This window comes from Danio rerio, chromosome 24, assembly GCF_052040795.2.
Source record: "Danio rerio strain M-AB ecotype USA chromosome 24, GRCz13ab, whole genome shotgun sequence".
NCBI lineage: Eukaryota > Metazoa > Chordata > Actinopteri > Cypriniformes > Danionidae > Danio > Danio rerio.
The window spans coordinates 43,597,305-43,619,424 of record NC_141044.1 but is presented as its reverse complement, the minus strand read 5'-3'; the positions used below and the strand labels follow the sequence as shown (position 1 = coordinate 43,619,424).

At 35.8% G+C, this 22,120-nt stretch overlaps 2 protein-coding genes across 2 annotated transcripts in view; one reads left to right on the top strand and one right to left on the bottom strand.

The window, feature by feature from the left end:
* The window catches only part of katnip (katanin interacting protein), a 1,410,884-nt gene that overhangs the window by 233,420 nt on the left and 1,155,344 nt on the right, over positions 1–22,120 (bottom strand). The gene's annotated exons all lie outside the window — the stretch shown is intronic.
* smyhc2 (slow myosin heavy chain 2) lies at positions 2,156–21,203 on the top strand. Its single transcript, NM_001102626.2, is given in 39 exon segments — positions 2,156–2,182; positions 2,332–2,368; positions 3,615–3,827; positions 3,911–4,054; positions 4,134–4,290; positions 6,057–6,084; positions 6,198–6,306; positions 6,417–6,509; positions 6,598–6,661; positions 9,206–9,304; positions 9,380–9,483; positions 11,748–11,886; positions 11,988–12,106; positions 12,195–12,344; positions 12,428–12,598; positions 12,705–13,014; positions 13,093–13,169; positions 14,072–14,277; positions 14,465–14,588; positions 14,669–14,805; positions 14,883–15,138; positions 15,214–15,456; positions 15,534–15,710; positions 15,806–15,951; positions 16,041–16,131; positions 16,210–16,599; positions 16,686–16,812; positions 16,894–17,012; positions 17,125–17,321; positions 17,483–17,666; positions 17,848–18,013; positions 18,089–18,213; positions 18,343–18,651; positions 18,736–18,939; positions 19,025–19,321; positions 19,405–19,509; positions 19,615–19,710; positions 19,803–19,937; positions 21,183–21,203. Coding segments are annotated over 37 exon segments (5,820 nt in total). The 5' UTR covers positions 2,156–2,182; positions 2,332–2,368; positions 3,615–3,626.

Here is a 22,120-nt window from a genome sequence, read left to right as displayed (position 1 = left end):
TCAGTTATTATAGATGAGTTACTAACACTATTATGATTAGAAATGTGTTGAAAAAGTTATATGAAATTCATTGAAATTAATAAAAATATCTTTAATTTGAGCTGTTTTGTATTGTTTTGATATATATTTAACTCTTTTTAAGGAATATTTTCAAGTAAAGCTTGAAAATTATGTTTGACATCAATTTAAATACTGAAAAGAGTTTAATTGCTATTTTCTATGCATTAATATTTAACAGAATTTTAAGTAGTATAAACTCAAATATTTAAATTTCTTCTGAGTAATTAAACTACTTTTCAGAGTAAAAATTAAAGATCAAAAATGCAATTTAAATTAAAAATTATTTTAGATATTTTATTATTTTATTATTGTTTAAGTGACTTATTCAACAGGGCAATCTGTGAAGCACAAGTGATGGATATATCACTGGGTAGCCAAGAAAGGTCAAAGCTTCAAACAAGAACAAGCAGAAGAGTTGCAGCTGTCTGTGCATTAGATGAGAACAAAAGGTCGCAAGTGCAGATATCCATTGTTGCGTTACAGCTGTCTACTGACAATTTTACTGTTCCGTGACAGCCGTCTTACTCGTGAGCCATTGTTACCTTGCCTTTATCCTTGAGCACAAAGATAAACCTGTGAAATTCCCAGTGCATGCCTTTCTCTCTTTGAGGACAGAAAATGACACACAGTTCTAGACAAGCATCCTAACGCAGCTGAGCACATCATGTGGACGTGACATGAAATATTTGCACTATCCATAATGTGAGACACAACATTGTCTGCATTGTAGACAGTCTATGTATTATGCTGGAATCTGACCGCTAATTAAGTTTTGTACAATTCTGCTTTATTTGACTCAAATTTTTAAACAAATTATATAAATTATGCAGAATAATTATAATATATATTTACATTTGTTAATTTAGCAGACACTTTTATTCAAAGTGACTTACAAATGAGAATAATATTTATAAAAGTATTAATACATAAATGTTGTATTATTTCTAAATCAAAATAGGTAACACTCTTAAATATCATATAATAGCATTTTTAAATAAAATATCATTTGTAAATAAATAATATCAAAACATAATTATTGTAATTTCCTTAAATGAAAATAGCTAAAACTCTTAAATATAATAGCATTTAGAAATATAATAACATTTAAAAATAAATAATATTAATAAATAAATGTTGTAATCTTCGTAAATGAAAATAGCTAAAACTATTAAATATAAAGCAATAGCATTGAAAAATATAATAATATTCAGAAAAATAAATATTAATATATCAATGTCACAATATTTCCTAACGAAACCTTATAATATAATATAATATAATACATAATAATAATTAATAAATATAATAATTGTAATAATAAATATAATAAATGTCGTGATTTTCCTAAATGAAAATAGCTAAAACTATTAAATATAATATAATAGTTTTTAAAAATATAATAACATTTAGAAAAATAAATATTAATATATTAAAGTTGCAATATTTCCTAATTAAACCATTTAATATAATATAATATAATATAACAATTAATAAATATAATAATAATAAATATAATATAATATAACAATCGATAAATATAATAATTAATAAGTGTAATAAAATATAATATAATATAATATATGTTGTGATCTTCGTAAATGAAAATAGCTAAAACTATTAAATATAATAACTTTTATAAATATAAAATTGATAAATAATCTTAATATGTAAATTTTGTAACATTTCCTAATAAAGCCATCAAAGACATAGAGCCTACTATATTATAATACAATATAATTAATACATAAATGTAGTGATCTTCCTTAATAAATTTTAGTATATAAAAAAATACATTTAGTAAAGATTTGATGCTCAAAAATGCACATCTACATATGAGACAAAAATAGCACGATTGTGAATCCTTTCTGATCTTTGACGCTGCCACCACAAACCACATGCTAAACTACTGTAACACACACACACACACACACACACACACACACACACACACACACACACACACACACACACACACACACACACACACACACACACACACACACACACACACACAAGTGACCCGAACCAAATACAGATGGCCAACGTCACAGTCATTGTGCCTCTATATAAGAGATTCATTACCGCACAATGCTGCAAGCTCACATCATTGTACCACCTAAAGGTAAGACGTAAGTTTGTATGAGAAAATATTTAATCTTTAATTTACAACATATGTTTATTTTAAGTGTTAATATTATATTACATTGATGATGAGGAGTGAAGAATAAAAAAGATGACATTTCACTAATGGTGTTTCCTTCTCATTGCAAGGACTTGGATTTCATCTGGCGAGGCACACTTTCATCTGGTAAGGCAGAATATTATTGTATATTTTATTCTAATATGATATATATTATTTATGCTTAAGTGCAGTCTATTATTGTATGTATGATTTTAGTTCTCAAAACACTTTCAAGACATGCATATGCATAGCAAATCAACAATTTAAGATATTTATATGATGCCATTGAAAATTAATAACAAGTGCAAAAGTGTCAACTTTGATCAATTAAGGTGTCAGTTTTTTTCACAAACAAAGCACAACTACACTCTTCCTAACTCCAAATATAATTTAGTGCTGGATTGGATCATAGTTAACGCATACATCTCTTTATAGTCATCTTTGAAAACTCGAATCTCTCTGTCAACTTTTCTTTTCTGCAATCTGATATCCTCACTCCTCCAACTGGTGGGTGTGGCCTGATTACACCTCATAGGCTCACTGGATGTCATAATAATAATGTCCTGCAGGGGAATTTTAAATATCTTGCCTGTATATTAAGTTTAGACCTTCTCTGAAAAGACAAAGAAACAAATGATTTAAAAGTTTGATTTGTATTTATCATAGTAAAATTCACACACTGAATCCCCTTCACACAACTGGGATTGAAATATGTGGGTATAAATAAAATAATAAATATAATCACTGACAGAAAATCTATAATAGATGCAGTATGCTGTGTATGTATGGTATGTATGTATTATTTATATAATTATTTGACTATTACTATTGTTTTTACATTATTATTCTTATTATTACCTTTATATTATGTATATTATAAAGCATATTATACTTTATTATATTATATTATCTTAAATTATATTATGTTATATTATATTAAACTATATAATATAATATTATATTATATTATATTAAAATATATTTTATTATATTAAATTATATTATATTATACTATATTATATTATATTATACTATATTATATTATATTATATTAAATTATATTTTATTATATTAAATTATATTATATTATACTATATTATATTATATTAAACTATATTTAATTAAAATATTATATATTATTACTGGTTGTCCTCATCACAGAAATATTACTTCTATTATCGCTGATTTTAGTATTATTATTGGTATTATTATAATGACTATGAATGCTAAATATTATTTAAATACTACCAATAATATTCTGATTGCCATGGCTATTATGTTATTTTCATTTCTGTTGTTTTACTATTTATGTGTTCTGTGTTAATAAAACAGCATATTAATAAATCAGAGAATATCGTCATCTCTTCCGCAGATTGACTGAAAGATGGGGGATGCTGTGATGGCAGAGTTTGGGCCTGCGGCTCCGTTCTTACGTAAATCAGATAAGGAGCGTCTGGAGGCCCAAACTCGTCCTTTTGACATGAAGAAGGAGTGTTTCGTGCCTGATCCCGAGGTTGAGTATGTCAAAGCCTCCGTCACCAGTAGAGACGGTGATAAAGTCACTGTTGAGACTGAATTTGGGAAGGTAAGGTCTAATTTATGCACTTATATTTTACAATATTGAATGCTTATTCAGGTTTTTTACTGTCAAAACTTTGTTATCCACAGACTGTCACTGTGAAGGAGGTTGACTGTCACCCTCAGAACCCGCCAAAGTTTGATAAGATTGAGGACATGGCGATGTTCACCTTCCTGCACGAGCCTGCTGTGCTGTTTAACCTCAAAGAGCGTTACGCAGCCTGGATGATCTACGTGAGTGGAGTCTTAAAACACTCTCACACTCACTTTATGATGGAGGAGCAGATCTAAAGCTGCTGTCGATCTCTTCCAGACCTACTCTGGCCTCTTCTGTGTCACTGTCAACCCCTACAAGTGGCTGCCAGTGTACAATCAGGAGGTGGTCGTTGCTTACAGAGGAAAGAAGAGGACTGAAGCTCCTCCTCACATCTTCTCCATCTCTGACAACGCCTACCAGTACATGCTGTCAGGTGATGTAGAAATGAGCCATTAATAATGAACATGCACAATATTGATTTTGTGGGCACGTCAAAATATCACAAATATTAATTATTATTATATCACTGATGCTGTTGTATTCCCAGTGGTTTTTCATCACAGCAGCAAATTAACGACTTAATAAACTTGTTTGTATTAAGTTATTGTATTTTAGATGTTAATCTGGCCTACAACACTGAAATATGTGACTGTTTAAAGGCTTTTTGTTTGTTAAACCTGTATGCTAGGGCTCCATTCAACATTATTTAATTTAGCTGAAGTCATTTTTGCAATGAACAAATCTTAGGTGATCCAAAGTCATAATCGTTAATAACTAATAATAGCTAATCAAATTCAGCTGTATTATTTTTAATTAACTATAACCTATATACAACTATAATATAGCTGTTTCTCACAGTTGATTTTTACACATTAACTAGTTTTTACTAATGAGACTTTACACTAAAGCGTCACCTATTGTATTTTATAATATGTTTGCAATTTAATTGATTGAAAACATTTATTTACTCTGAACGTGTATTCAGAGTAAGGTAATACACAATTTCATACAGTAATCTTTTTTTGTAGCTTAGGTCAATATTGTGATAGTAACATATCCGCTTGTTAAGTGTCACACGATGATGCTTCATTCTTTTCCAACTTCTTTATCGAACTGTATGGGGAGACTTAACAAATGGTAACTCATTCATTCATTTTCTTTTCGGCTTAGTCTCTTTTTTAATCTTTTTTAATAAACATTTACAAAGCGATGTAATACTTTCAAAAATCATAATTGCAGTATATATATATATATATATATATATATATATATATATATATATATATATATATATATATATATATATATATATATACACAGTTAAAGTCAGAAATATTAGCCCCCCTGTTTTTTTCCCCCCAAATTTCTGTTTAACAGAGAGAAGATTTCTTTTTCAGCATTTCTTAACATAATAGTTTTAATAACTCATTTCTAATAACTTATTTATTTTATCTTTGTCATGATGAGAGTAAATAATAAGACACTTCTATACAGCTTAAAGTGACATTTAAAGACTTAACTAGGTTATTTAGGGTAACTAGGCAGGTTAGGGTAATTAGGCAAGTTATTGTATAACGATGGTTTGTTCTGTAGACTATTGAAAAACAAATGAGCTTAAAGGGGCTAATAATATTGACCTTAAAATGGTGTTTAAAAAATTTAAAACTGCTTTCATTCCAGCCGAAATCAAGCAAATAAGACTTTCTCCAGAAGAAAAAAATATTGTCAGACATACTGTGAACATTTCCTTGCTCTGTTAAAAATAATTTGGGAAATATTTAAAAAAAGAGACAAAAAACAAAAGGTGGGCTAATAATTCTGACTTCAACTGTTTGTATATATCCATGCTTAATATCTGATGGCCAGAAAGTGATTCATTTTTTATAAATTGTTAAAATATTGGTGTCTGAGATGCAGTCATGTACACTATGACTTTATAGAAAATTCACTTTAATGTGTGACATGACTACAAAGTGGTCACAAACGAACATTTTCTCAACTCAAACGAGTAGCGGCTTGGACACAGAAGCAGAATTATCATCATACGTCACGACTTAACAAGTGGATGGTGTAATGAAAGCGTTTAATCCCAAAAAGAAAATCTGATATCAGCAGATCATGACTGCTGTCTTGTAGTAATTTCAGGAGATTTATAATATACTTTTACAAACTAAAATGATTGCTTTTTCCCCCTCACAGACAGAGAAAACCAGTCTGTCCTGATCACGTATGTAATTAATTTGATTACGTAGAATAACAGGCCTCCTTTAACCAGTATTTTCTGTCCATGTCCTGTTTTTGATCAGTCTTTTGATGAACTATACTGTTTCCAATTCTTAGTGGAGAATCCGGTGCTGGAAAGACTGTGAACACTAAAAGAGTAATCCAGTACTTTGCCAGCATTGCAGCAGCACCAGGCGGCAAAAAGGATCCATCACAGGAGAAAAAGGTGCTTAATTCCTATACAATGGCTAAATTGGGATTTTTTTTTAGATTATTATTTTACCACACTATGGCCATTGTTGTACCACACAATTATTTTTAAAATTTGATTCTCAGGGTACTCTGGAGGATCAAATCATCCAGTGTAATCCTGCTCTGGAGGCTTTTGGTAATGCCAAGACCATCAGGAATGACAACTCCTCGCGATTTGTAAGTGCACTTGGTATGGATATTTTATATTGCTTTCATGATGTGTTTTAAGAGTCTGTTATTTATTGTAGCCTTGCTTTATTTACAGGGTAAATTTATTCGTATCCATTTTGGAGTCAGTGGAAAGTTGTCTTCTGCTGACATTGAGACTTGTAAGTGCTCAACTGCCCAACATCCCCCTTATGAAAAATAAGTTTATTCAAGTGTGCTGTAATTATATTTATTTTCATTAAAAAAAAAGATTTTAAGTAATTATCTGAAATGAATGTACTTGAGATTGCACTTAAATATACTTGTCTTACAGTCAAGTCCAATATATATATATATATATATATATATATATATATATATATATATATATATATATATATATATATATATATATATATATATATATATATATATATATATATAGTCTATACTTGTTTAATGAACTACAACTATTTATTCAAAGTATGCGAGACTAAGCTTGAAATTTGAGAGGTCTGAACTGAAAAAAAGGCCCAATCCCAATTCTCCCACTTAGACCTTCCCTTTACTCCTCATTTTGCACGTTTATGTGAAGGGGTAGGGCTGTCTTAATTCTCTTTATCTTGAAGGCGTTAAAGGATATTTTTCAGTACACTACTTGTAACCAAGGGGTAAAAAATAGAATTGGGCCCAACTCACAGTGACAAATCTTAAATATGTCAGTGCCATTGTTTTGCCTTGAGATGCACGCTAGTATTGTGTTCTTCTGATTTTTATAAAAGCTGCTTAAATAGCATAATTCAACAAAGACCTACCATAGTGGAAGGAACAACAGATATGCTAAGTACATGTAGTCTTGTCTTGTCTTGATACACCTCAAATGTTGATTACTATAATACTAGAAAACGGCTAGTATAGTGATTAGCTTGCTTACAGTACAACTGTAAAACTTAACTGTGGACTACTTGTACACAAATTTACTACTGTTATAGTTATAAGCCAATTAAAAGTAAAAATTTATAGAAAAAAAGTGGCCCATTTTAGTGGTATTAAAGTTGTACACTTACTAGTATACTACTAGTAAATAAATGTTAGTATATTTAATACATGAAGTATACTTAAATATACTAAATAAACTTTAACGCCACTTAAGTATACTTATTATATTAAACAAACTTATATAAAAATCCAAAATCGTACAAAAAGTGCTCAGGGGTTGCTCTTTGGGCAAGAGATTCATCAGAATAAACAGCTTAAATCAGTCCAAGGCACTCAAAAAATGTGGAAAACGTTTTAAAAAGTCGTTATTCACATGGCTAATCTTTGAAAAGCCTACTTCATTAGGCAGTTTACGTCTAGTTTCTTTTGAATGCTACGGTCTCATGACTCATTAGAATATCTAAACAATACTAAAATAATATATTAAACAAGGTCAACTCAACAATCCTCATTAATTCAGCATTGATAGAGGGGAGAAAAAACAAAAAAAACTAAACAAAACAAACTAAATGGAGACAAAAAAAAATATATATATGTATATATATATATAATAATAATAATAATAAAGATAATGCGTGTTATATATTTCTCAAATAATACAACATAGATGAAGCCCCCCTGTTAATTTTTTCCCCATTTTCTGTTTAACGGAGAGCAGATTTTTTAACACATTTCTAAACATAATAGTAACTCTTTTCTGATAACTGTTTATTTTATCTTTGCCATGATGACAGTAAATAATGGTAGACTAGATATTCTTCAAGACACTTCTATACAGCTTAAAGTGACATTTAAAGGCTTCACTAGGTTAATTAAGTTGACTAGGCAGGTTAGGGTAATTAGGCAAGTTATTGTATAATGATGGTTTGTTCTGTAGATTATGAAAAAATGAGCCTAAAGGGGCTAATAATATTGACCTTAAAATGTTTTTTTAAAAATTAAAAACTGCTTTTATTCTAGTCTAAATAAAACAAATAAGACTTTATCCAGAAGAAAAAATATTATCAGATATACTGTAAAAATTTCCTTGCTCTGTTAAACATCATTTGGGAAATATTTAAAAAAGAGACAAAAATTAAAAGGGGGGCTAATAATTCTGACTTCAACTGTATACACACACACACACACACACACACCACACAAACACACACACACACACACACACACACACACACACACACACACACACACACACACACACACACACACACACACACACACACACACACACACACACACACAAGTCACTTTTAATGTATAGATCCAAAAGGTTTCTCTGTTTTAATCTTTTTATCCTGTCTCCTCTCCTTGTAGAATTAAAAATATGCTTTATACCAACCATTTTTAATGAACTGGGATTTTTATAATATATAGCTGTTTGATATTGTGGATTACAAGAATGTATCACATTTTTATGATAAGCTAATCTCAATTTTATTTTTCTTAGTCATTCCTATATAAAAGCATCTGCATAGACATTCCAGTCGATATGCAACAAAAGTAGTGTTGCAATTAACAAATGAACTAATCTTAAATATGCGGCCTGATCACGGTTACCCTGATGAAGACAGCTCTCTGCCTTTACACATTAGCCTTGTGTAGCCTTGTACATTTTTCAAATGCCTTGGACTGATCTTTGCTGTTTAAACTTAAAGTATACTTCTTTTTCATTAAGCTATTTCAACAATCATGAAACATGTAACCGTTTTGAAACTGAATTTGTTTAGATCTGCTGGAAAAGTCTCGTGTCACTTATCAGCTCAAGGCTGAGAGGGACTACCACATCTTCTACCAGATCCTGTCTCAGAGGAAACCAGAACTGCTGGGTAAATTCATGCATCATACATTTCAACTTCTAATTAGAAGAGTGCTTTCTGACCAATGTTCCTATTTCTCCTTAGAGATGCTGCTCATCACCAATAACCCCTATGACTACTCCTATATCTCCCAAGGAGAGACACAAGTGGCATCTATTGATGACAGGGATGAGCTGATTGCCACTGATGTGGGTGGTTTGTTAAAACAGTTATCAATACAAGATAGCACATTGTACAGGGTTCCTACTTTAAACACAATGTCAACGTTTCTGACTTCTCCCTGACTTTAACTGACTAAATTATGGCTCTATACTGAATAGAAAATAGGCTGCTGTTGTGTTGAGCAGTCCCTCCAGAATTTTGTGATGAATTTACTGGATATCAAGCAAATAAGATACAAAATTGCCACAGATTTCCTGCAGACTTTAGAGCAGGTCATATGAGTATCCCGCAGGCCTGTTCTAAAAATAGCTCATCACAGCACCATCCAATATTTTTGTAGCTATTCTTTTTAAATCACACTTGCATTGGTGTAAAACTAAAATTGACATTAAGTTATTTTGTATGTAAAAAAAACTTTAAAAACTATTTCAGACAAATGAAGTGTCTTGATATTTATCTATAAATATCAAATAAAATAAATAAATAAATATTAAATAAATAAATATTAAATAAATAAATTAATTAACTAATAAATATTTAATTAAGAAATAAAATAAATAAATATTTATAAAAAAAAAACTACTGAATATAAAAATATTTTTAAAAATACATATTTTTTAAATATAAATAAATATTTTAATATGGAGTGTATTGATATTTACCCGTTTCCTATCTTGATAAATCATTGTTGACAACTATTGTGAGAAGTCATTAACATGATCAGTGTCTTCACATAGATGAATATCATTAATTATTAACAATAACACATAATTAAAATTAAATTGAGCATATTTGTTATTTGAGAAGTGTGTATCAAACTGGTAGCCCCTCACATTAACCGTTACCCAAGAATTAGGTTGGTGACCCCTGCTTTAGAAAGCCAGGACACGGTTCAAATTCCTGCCAAAACATCTGCATTGCTTCATATTAATTAATTATACTAATATAATTATTTATATAATTATAAATTATAATTACGGCCAGAAGGGCATCCACTGCGTAAAACATACGCCTGAGTAGTTGGCGGTTCATTCCGCTGTGGCAACCCCTGATAAATAAGGAACTAAGCGTAAGGAAAATTATTGAATGAACAATAATTAATTATTAATATGTGCAATATGTCAGACACTAATGCTTCTAGAGGTCATAAAAGTACTGAAGAACTAAGATGTGTAAATTTGTACATATTTTCACAGCAAAACATCACAAGAAATGCTGTAAATTTTCAAAAGTCACTGCATTTGTCATTTCATCGTATATGCAGGAATCCTAAAGGAAATTTCATTGCCTTTTTAAGACTTTTTAAAGACCTTCTCAGAATTTTTGATGACCCCATCGTCACTTCAAGTTCTAATCAGTATCAACCCTTTAACTTAATAAACAGTTGCTAATAAACAGTTGTTGTTAAATAAATAAATTACGCACAACAATGCAACAGAACTCAGATAAGCTCTGAAGAAATAAAGCATGAAAGAAAAAATTACGTGGTTGTTTTTAGTGACAGGCTTCAGCCATTATTTAAACTCGTCTTTCTTCAACTAGGGAGTACACAAACTATCATTTTCCCATTTTGCTGTCAGTTTCTCTCTAAGGTTTTGCTGCATGTGGAAAGCGTCATCTTCCCGCGTTTGTGGCAAGTTACATGACATCACAGGGACGAAGGAGCTTGGCTAGACAAGCCCTGGCCTGAACCAATCATGTGGATGGAGCACGCCGTAGTTAATATTAGAAGAAAAAATAATTATATTTACGCTGTTTTGTTGTCAAACCCTTTGGACAATGCTTAAACAAAATTTAAGACCTCATAAAAATGCAATTAAGACTTTTTATTAACTTTTAAGGGCCCTAATTGTCTCATAATTGATTTATCAGCTTTCAATACTTTTTAAGACCCCGCGAACACCCTGTATTTTAGGCCACAACAATCTGAAATATTTTGCACAAAATCCAGGAGGAACTGACTGACTACTGAGCAGACAAATACAGCCACACACCATATTTTAACAGATACAGGCTGATAACTTCATTTGGTTGGCAATTGTAAACAGGCAAAACAAGTGAAATAACATGATAAAAAACTAAGCATAGAAAACAATTGTACAATTTAAAATGGCAAATAAATTTCTCATATACTCCATGGCTCGGGCAAAGAAAGAAAACTAATATTCAATAAATTGTAATATCTGTAATTGACTTTTACATTTCCATGACTTGTGGAATCCCAGATTTTAAATCCAAAATGCACAATTCTGTCATCCTAGCACATTTGACCTTTGTGTATATGTTGCAGGAAGCGTTTGATGTGCTGGGCTTCACCCAAGAGGAGAAGAACAGCATCTACAAGCTGACTGGTGCCATCATGCACTACGGCAACATGAAGTTCAAGCAGAAGCAGAGAGAGGAACAGGCCGAGGCTGATGGCACTGAGGGTCAGAACAATTTGAAACCTCAGCTTCATAAAATGAATATATGTTTTATCTGGAGTTGTAGCACTGTATTGCTACATTGACATTGCTGTATCAACATGTAGATGCTGACAAAGTCGCTTATCTGATGGGCCTGAACTCTGCTGACCTCATCAAGGGTTTGTGCCACCCAAGAGTCAAAGTAGGAAATGAGTGGGTCACCAAAGGACAGAATGTCCAGCAGGTAAAGAGACATCACATTATTTACCACTGATACAGCCACCTAAATCATGCAATATATTATTACATTTAATTTGCTTCCACTCTTTCAGGTGTATTACTCGATTGGTGCTCTGGCTAAGTCAGTGTATGAGAAGATGTTCCTCTGGATGGTTGTGAGAATCAACCAATCCCTGGACACCAAACAGCCTCGCCAGTACTTCATTGGTGTGCTGGACATTGCTGGCTTTGAGATCTTTGATGTAAGCTGGCATGGTCGTTGTTAATCAGAAATATTCCCAACAGTACCGCATGTTTTATTGTTGCAATTTCATTCCATGTGCAGTTCAACACCTTTGAGCAGCTGTGCATCAACTTTACTAATGAGAAGTTGCAGCAGTTCTTCAACCACCACATGTTTGTGCTGGAGCAAGAGGAATACAAGAAGGAAGGGATTGAGTGGGAGTTTATTGACTTCGGCATGGACTTACAGGCTTGTATTGAGCTTATTGAGAAGGTGAGTTTATGTGCAGAAGTCTTCCAAACATGACCATGTATACATCAGGTTTCGAACTGCTTCTGTGTGTTTTCATTCTCATATTAACACTTACATTTCTCTTCAGCCCATGGGTATCATGTCTATCCTAGAAGAGGAGTGCATGTTCCCCAAAGCCAGTGATGCAACATTTAAAGCAAAGCTTTATGACAACCATCTGGGCAAAAACCCTAACTTCCAGAAGCCCAGGATTGTCAAGGGTAGACCAGAGGCCCATTTCGCCCTGGTCCACTATGCTGGCACTGTTGACTACAATATTTCAAACTGGCTGGTGAAGAACAAGGATCCTCTGAATGAGACGGTTGTAGGGTTGTTCCAGAAATCAACTCTTAAACTGTTGGGTACTCTGTTTGCTAATTACGCTGGTGCCGAGTCAGGCAAGTACTGATGTGTGACTTTCAAATATAACAAGCAATAAGCTTACTGTATAATAAAACCAGAAAAATATTTTACAGCTGATTCTGGAGGTAAAGGCAAAGGAGGTGCCAAAAAAAAGGGTTCTTCCTTCCAGACAGTATCAGCTCTTCATAGGGTATGTAAGACTATTTAATAATATTACACTTCGAATTCAGGATTTTGAATTTATGCTTAATTTCGATTATCAAATCAAAAAATGGAATCGTTGATGCTGCCACGCCCCCATGTCATGTCAGCTTGGCTTGCCAAGCGGAACTGCAGACACAGGAAACTCGTCGACAGAGCTTAAACCCTCTCCTCTTTAAATGAAGTCGTCGGTGTGAAAGTATTTTGGATTTCCAGTTAGAGTTATATTGACAATGTTTGAGTTGTCGAAAAAAATACATAGTTTGCAAGCTCTGCTATGCATTAGAGTTGGACCAATAGACACCATCGGCATCACGATCCTCTGCCCCGCCCCCGTTGCAAAATCTGCTCGCAAAAAATACACACCCAGGCCCTGTTTACATTAATAGGTCTTAGTTTTTAAATGGCATTTTATAATGATGACAATCCACATCCACACTGGCGTTTTGCATTTCTGAGCAGCCCTCCTTCCTCACTACCGCTGAAAACGCACATCACGTGACCACACACACAGGCAGGCACACACAGAGACGCACACACACTGTCATGCGCTAGAGACAGCGGGTCCAGGCAGTCAGCGGGTCAGTAGACTGCTTCAGTCTTTTACTTTCACACTTGTACTTGGTAATTTTAGCGAACACCTCAGATACTGTTGGCTGGTTCCTGTTGGTTGTGCACCTTTTTTACTGACGCCATTATAAGGACACAGATCACTGCCTATTCACGAGTCCTGCGGAAATTTTTCTTTTTGAAATCGAAAATCGAATCGAACCGTGACTTTAGAATCGAAAATGTAATCGAATCGAGAATTTGGAGGATCGTGACACCCTTATTGATACTGTTGTATGATACTGTTGTATATTAATCTATTTTTTAATGGTACACACACAGGAGAACCTGAATAAGCTGATGACCAACCTGAGGTCAACTCACCCTCACTTTGTGCGCTGCCTGATCCCCAATGAGACTAAGACTCCTGGGGCGATGGAGAATCCTCTGGTCATGCACCAGCTGCGCTGTAACGGTGTGCTGGAGGGCATCAGAATCTGCAGAAAGGGCTTCCCTAACAGGATCCTGTATGGAGATTTCAAACAACGGTTAGTACGAAACTAAATTTATGTCTTGCAAAATAATGTTGGGTGTGACCCCTTGGTATTTCAAGATGCATAACAAACATTCATAATTACAGTAAGTATTTGCTAAAAACAAAAAATACACATATTAACCGAAATTCAAACAAGTATATCATGCACAAAAAGCATAAAATATTTTTCATGTTTGTAGATACCGCATCCTGAACCCATCAGCCATTCCTGAGGGACAGTTTATTGATAACAAGAAGGGTGCAGAAAAACTTCTGGGCTCACTGGACATTGATCACAACCAGTACAAGTTAGGACATACTAAGGTATGTTTATACCTGTGACTTTTTTCTCAAGCCACTTTTACACTGTCATCGGCTATTAAGCACAATTCTTTTCTTTTCAGGTGTTCTTCAAGGCTGGTCTTCTGGGTACTCTTGAGGAGATGCGAGATGACCGTCTTGCACTTATTATAACTGGAATTCAAGCAAGAGCTCGTGGTATTCTCTCAAGAATTGAATTTCAGAAAATTGTGGAGAGAAGGTTTGATTTCAGCTTTTCAGTCTTTACATATTCTCAATTTATAACACTACATTGAGCATTGCTTTTATTATCTACAGAGATTCATTGCTGGTGATCCAGTGGAATGTGCGTGCCTTCATGGGGGTCAAGAATTGGCCTTGGATGAAGCTGTACTTCAAGATCAAACCACTGCTGAAGACTGCAGAGACTGAGAAAGAGATGGCCAACATGAAGGAGGAATTCACCAAGCTGAAGGAAGCTTATGCCAAATCTGAAGCCCGCAAAAAGGAGCTTGAAGAAAAGATGGTTTCCCTTCTCCAAGAGAAGAATGACCTGCAGCTTGCAGTGCAGTCTGTGAGTCCGTATGGAAATAAAATTACTTTTTACTTTTTGCGTATAAAAAAAACTAACAAAATATGAATTTTGTAGGAGCAAGATAATCTTGCCGATGCTGAGGAGAGATGCGAGGGTCTGATTAAAAGTAAGATCCAGTTTGAGGCCAAAGTCAAAGAGCTGACTGAGAGGCTGGAGGATGAAGAGGAAATGAATGCTGAGTTAGTGGCAAAGAAGAGAAAGCTGGAGGATGAATGCTCTGAACTCAAGAAAGACATTGATGATCTGGAGCTCACTCTGGCCAAAGTGGAGAAGGAGAAACATGCAACTGAGAACAAGGTTAGTTGTCAACACTGAACACTGAAACATGATGATGACAATTATAGAATGACTGATTTAATAAAAAACGTCTACAGGTTAAGAACCTGACTGAAGAGATGGCAGCTTTGGATGAGATTATCGCTAAGCTGACCAAGGAGAAGAAAGCTCTACAGGAGGCCCATCAGCAAACACTGGACGACCTCCAGAGTGAGGAAGACAAAGTCAACACACTCACCAAAGCCAAAGCCAAGCTGGAGCAGCAAGTGGATGATGTAAGAGTATTACTATAAAATATTACTATAATTTACAAGACCAGGCTTTGTAAATGATTAAAATAATTATAAACATTTTTTGGGACGAATTTCAGCTTGAAGGTTCTTTGGAACAAGAAAAGAAAATTCGCATGGATCTTGAGAGAGCTAAAAGAAAGCTTGAGGGTGACTTGAAGCTTACTCAAGAGAATTTGATGGATTTGGAAAATGATAAGCAGCAGATGGAAGAGAGGCTAAAAAAGTAAGACATAATATATATTATACATTTTAACAATCCAAACTATAATATTACAATATAAAACAAATATGTGATCTTTTTTTACTCCACAGAAAAGACTTTGAAATTAGCCAGCTCAATAGCAAAATTGAAGATGAGCAAGCTCTTGAGGCCCAACTCCAGAAGAAACTGAAGGAGCTGCAGGTAAACTTCTTAATTCTTAACAAGAAACAGATGGATAATTAGGAACTATAGCTGTAACGTTTTCCTCATTTTATTTAGGCCCGAATTGAAGAGCTTGAGGAAGAGCTGGAGGCTGAGAGAGCTGCCCGTGCCAAAGTTGAGAAACAGAGAGCCGATCTGTCCAGAGAACTGGAGGAGATCAGCGAGAGGTTGGAGGAGGCTGGTGGAGCCACTGCTGCCCAGATCGAGATGAACAAGAAACGTGAAGCTGAGTTCCAGAAACTGCGCAGAGACCTTGAAGAGGCCACTCTGCAGCATGAGGCCACAGCTTCTACCCTGAGGAAGAAACATGCCGACAGTGTGTCTGATCTGGGAGAGCAGATCGACAACCTTCAGAGAGTCAAGCAGAAGCTGGAGAAAGAGAAGAGCGAACTCAGACTGGAACTGGACGATGTGGTCTCCAACATGGAGCAGATTGTTAAGGCAAAGGTAAGGGAGATGATGCTGAGAGCCTACATGATCCATGTCTAGTCAGTCAAACAAAGCAATCAACTATTACATATTTAATCCGCAAGGCAAACCTGGAGAAAATGTGCAGAACTCTGGAGGACCAGATGAGTGAGTACAGAACCAAATCAGAGGAAGGACAGCGCACAATCAACGATTTCACCATGCAAAAAGCCAAGCTGCAAACTGAGAATGGTAGGGTCTCAATAGTAATCAGCTAAAATGTGTCGCTCTAAAATGTAAATTTGTCATTAAATTTATTTTCTGGTATTTCAGGTGAACTGTCCAGACAGCTGGAGGAGAAAGACTCCCTGGTGTCTCAGTTGACCAGAGGAAAGCAGTCCTACACCCAGCAGATTGAAGACCTCAAGAGACAGCTAGAGGAGGAAGTCAAGGTTTGATGCAATTCATAGTGTTTTTTCTTTTTCTAGAAGCTGAATCATTTTTTTTTATGCATGAGGACAATAATAATGACTTTCATCCAACTAACAATTCTTTTTCTTTTAGGCAAAGAATGCCCTGGCACATGCAGTTCAGTCTGCTCGTCATGATGCTGAATTGTTGAGGGAACAATATGAAGAGGAGCAGGAAGCCAAAGCTGAGCTGCAGCGTAGTCTGTCCAAGGCAAACTCTGAAGTGGCTCAGTGGAGAACCAAGTATGAAACTGATGCCATCCAGAGGACTGAGGAGCTGGAGGAGGCCAAGTAAGAAACTGAAAACTTTTAAACCTAAATTAAATAGTTTTAGTAATGACTTTTCCCACTGGGTCCAACATGAATTATAAACACGTTCAAACGTTCAGCTAAATTAATGATGCTTTTACATGAGTCAAAAAATTTGAATCATTTTGATTGATTGATTTCAGGAAGAAGCTGGCTCAGCGTCTGCAAGATGCAGAAGAGGCTGTGGAAGCTGTTAATGCTAAATGCTCCTCTCTGGAGAAGACCAAGCACAGGCTCCAGAATGAGATTGAAGATCTTATGGTGGACGTGGAGAGATCCAATGCTGCTGCTGCTGCTCTGGACAAGAAGCAAAGAAACTTTGATAAAGTAAGAAATACATTATTTGGAAAAGAATGGAAACATTTTACAAACCATATATAAAAAAGAAAAATAATTAATGTTAAACGTTTCTTACTCTAGATAGTGTCCAGTGCTGTTTTTTTAAAGAACATTACAATCTGATCAATTGACTGCTAATTGGTCATTAAACCTTGTTTAATGTAACCAGGTCCTGGCTGAGTGGAAGCAAAAGTATGAGGAGTCCCAAACTGAACTGGAAAGTGCCCAGAAAGAGTCCAGATCTCTGAGCACTGAACTGTTTAAGCTGAAGAACTCCTATGAGGAGTCTCTGGATCATTTGGAGAGCATGAAGAGGGAGAACAAGAATCTCCAAGGTGAGGATGGTTGTACAGCTGCAAATCTTTAGTTTAATTATTAGCATGAGTGCTAATGCTATGTCTGTTGCACAGAGGAAATTTCTGATCTCACTGAGCAACTTGGTGAGAGTGGGAAAAACATTCATGAGCTGGAGAAAGTTCGGAAACAACTGGAGCAGGAGAAACAAGAGATACAAACTGCTCTGGAGGAAGCTGAGGTAAAAGATACATATTTCTTCTACCGACATATTCATGTCATATCAGTTCTTATCAAGCAGCATTAAAGCAACAAGTAATGCAAATCTCTCTCTCTAGACTTTGAATAACACACCTTATACTATTCATAGGGCTCTCTTGAACACGAGGAAGGCAAGATCCTCAGAGCTCAACTAGAGTTCAATCAGGTCAAAGCTGACATTGAGCGTAAGCTGTCTGAGAAAGATGAAGAGATGGAGCAGGCCAAGAGAAACCAGCAGAGAGTGGTGGATACCCTGCAGAGTTCACTGGAATCAGAGACTCGCAGCAGGAATGAAGCTCTCAGACTGAAGAAGAAGATGGAGGGAGACCTCAATGAGATGGAGATTCAGCTCAGCCAGGCTAACAGGCAGGCATCAGAAGCCCAGAAGCAACTCAAGGGTCTTCATGGACATCTCAAAGTATGAAGTGTCTTCATATCAAGATCTTATGATCCCTAACCCTAAATTCAGAATAGCATTAATTTGTGAGCTTGTATTTTGTAGGATGCCCAACTGCAGCTGGATGACGCTCTGCGTGGCAATGATGATCTCAAAGAGAACATCGCCATTGTGGAGAGACGCAACAATCTGCTGCAGGCTGAACTGGATGAGCTGAGATCCCTGGTGGAACAGACTGAGAGAGGAAGGAAACTGGCTGAGCAGGAACTGATGGACGTCAGTGAGAGAGTTCAGCTCCTGCATTCTCAGGTATGACACACCTGTATTAATAAACCTCTTCTACTACACATGATCATCTGCAGACTTAATGAATGTCAACACTGTCCATGTTCAGAACACCAGCCTGCTGAATCAGAAGAAGAAGCTGGAGGGAGATAATACTCAGCTTCAGACTGAGGTTGAGGAGGCAGTGCAGGAGTGCAGGAATGCTGAGGAAAAGGCCAAGAAGGCCATCACTGATGCTGCCATGATGGCAGAGGAGCTGAAGAAGGAGCAGGACACCAGTGCTCATCTGGAGCGCATGAAGAAGAACATGGAGCAGACCATCAAGGACCTGCAGCACCGTCTGGATGAAGCTGAGCAGATCGCCATGAAGGGTGGCAAGAAGCAGGTCCAGAAACTGGAATCTAGGGTAAGTTCTTGAAACTCAGGGATTTTCTCTTCAAACATTGAATTTGCTTAAATGGTGTTCCATTTCCTAAACTTCTCTCATAGGTCAGAGAGCTGGAAAGTGAGGTGGAGATGGAACAGAGAAAGGCAAGCGAGTCTGTAAAAGGTGTCCGTAAATATGAGAGGCGCATTAAGGAGCTCACCTACCAGGTAGGAAAAACTTACCAACAATTTTGTCCTTGCTTGATATGATCATTTTATTCTTTGAAAACTTTGTATTCAACATAAATTAAAACATGTTGTATGTTTCCACAGACTGAGGAAGACCGTAAGAATCTGGCTCGTCTTCAAGATCTGGTGGACAAACTGCAGCTGAAGGTCAAGTCCTACAAGAGAACTGCTGAAGAGGCTGTGAGTGCTTTTTTCCACCTATTGGTGCCATCATACAATAATTTATGTGCCTAACTGTGATTTTCACAAATACTCTTGTTTGTATCCTATAGGAGGAACAGGCCAATTCTAACCTGGGCAAGTTCCGTAAGCTGCAGCATGAGCTGGACGAGGCAGAGGAGAGGGCTGATATTGCTGAATCTCAGGTCAACAAGCTGAGAGCCAAGAGCCGTGATTCAGGATCCAAGGTAACAGTTAAAAACTTAAAAACTTTTTTAGTCATAAATAAATCTGAGAAAAGCCTAAAAAATAGTCACGGGTCAACTATAAATCTGCATTTTACAGTGACTTCAGGAATAGCAAAGCAGGTATTTACCAATAGAACAATACATGTCAATTATTTGTTTAGAATTGAAACAGTTTTAAACTGGATGAGGTTAACATGCTTATTTTCTAACATAGGAAGTATCTAGGCATATGCATTTGACATGACATCCTAAAGTCTATTATATGAAATCTTATTTAGTATTGTTTATTTAGAGACTGTTTACATCATGACCCAAATGATACAGTTGTATACTCAACAAAGGGACCTAAACAATCTCTCACCATGTGAAGTTTATTTATAAACAAATTTAGAGAGGATCACGTGCCTATGATTGTTTACAGCTGTTCCAACTTTAGCTAATGACTGATTATCCTATCAGAAGATCCTTAACTCACTATAAATAACTGGACTGTTCTCATCTCATTATTTTTGTCTTGAACCAAACGGGCAAACGGGGGCGTCACGGTGGCCAGCGATTAGCGCTGTTGCCTCACAGCAAAAAATGCCCCTGGTTTAATTCCTTTCCAAACCAGACGGCATTTCTGTGCGGAGTTTGCTCGTTCTCCCCGTGGTCGCGTGGGTTTTCCCCAGGTCCTCCGGTTTCCTCCCACAGTTCAAAAACAGGCACTCTAATTCAAAATATTTTAGCTAAACTCTGAGTACCTTCAGCATCCATATCTGACACTTAGCTACAACAAGCAAGAGGAGGAGTCATCGAGATCTACCTGAGCTCAAACTCCCCTCTTGCCTTGCAACGGGAGGGAGCCCAGGGCTCGAGGATCTTATAAGCTCAGGACTCTCTCCCGGGACAGCCAAACTAGCTTTATTATCAATCATCAGCTAAGTGTGAACTCTTGAATTACTCACACTTGAGAGGCTCCAAACTTTTACAAAATTTCTGAAGAACCTGAGAAAAAAGCAACCATTGAAATCCACAGAAGAAACAGACAATACAATGGAAGTTGGCTGTTTTTTCCAGCATATTTCAAAATATTTTCCTTGGTGTTCAACAGAGGAAAGAAGCTCAGATATGTTTGAAAAAAGTGGAGGATGAGTAAATGATGACAGCCTTTTCATTTTTGGGTGAACTAACCCTTGAAATATTGCCTAGTAGATTTTACCCACCCTGATCTTTAACATTTGTCTTTTATTTTCTTCCTAACAGAAGGGGGCTGACGAAGAGTGAAAGCACTAGCCGGATCTCTCCAAACCTGGATTGCTGTGGTGCTTTCTTCTGTAGATTAATAGAATAAATCAAACGTGCAAATAAATACGTCATCCTCTTTTGTCTTTTTTTCCTATTAACCATATAAACACTGCACTAGTCCAACATGACCCTGCACAACAGCGAACCTGTTGCCTTAACATATGTGCCACAGAGTAGACTACAACATAAACAAAACAGAAAGCATTCTTCAGCTGTTCTCTAAACAGGGTCAACCACACAAAGAGCTGAGGAGTTTACCAATTCTGCTACTGCAAATGACATAATGCAGATTAATCTATAGTAAGCCACAGAGTATTACACTATGTACATTGTAAGATACATCACATACTCTGGGGAAAAAAAGGTATTAAGTCATTACAATTTAACCTTTACATGCACATATCACATTGCCTCCATCAATACAGTTAAACTCAGTTTTGACAGAGCAGTTACATGTAAGGAAAATTCAAATCAGTACATTAATAATGGCCACAGCCATATCACCCTGCAGCCCAAGACCAGTTACTCACTAAGCAGGGCTGAGCCTGGTCAGTAACTGGATGGGAGACCACATGGGAAGACTAGGTTGTTGTTGAAAGTGGTGTAAGAGAGGCCAGCAGGGGGCGCTCAACCTGTGGTCTGTGTGAGTCCTAATGCCCCGTTAAAAGTGAAGGGGACACTATACACTGTCAGTGGGCGCCGTCTTTCAGTTGAGATGTTAAACCAAGGTCCTGACTCTCTGTGGTCATGAAAAATCCCATGGCACTTCTAGTAAAGAGCAGGGGTGCAACCCCGGTGTCCTGACCAAAGTCCCTCAATCAGCCCTTACAATCATGGCCTCCCAATCATCCCTATCCACCGAATTGACAGCATCACTGTCTCTTCACTCCACCAAT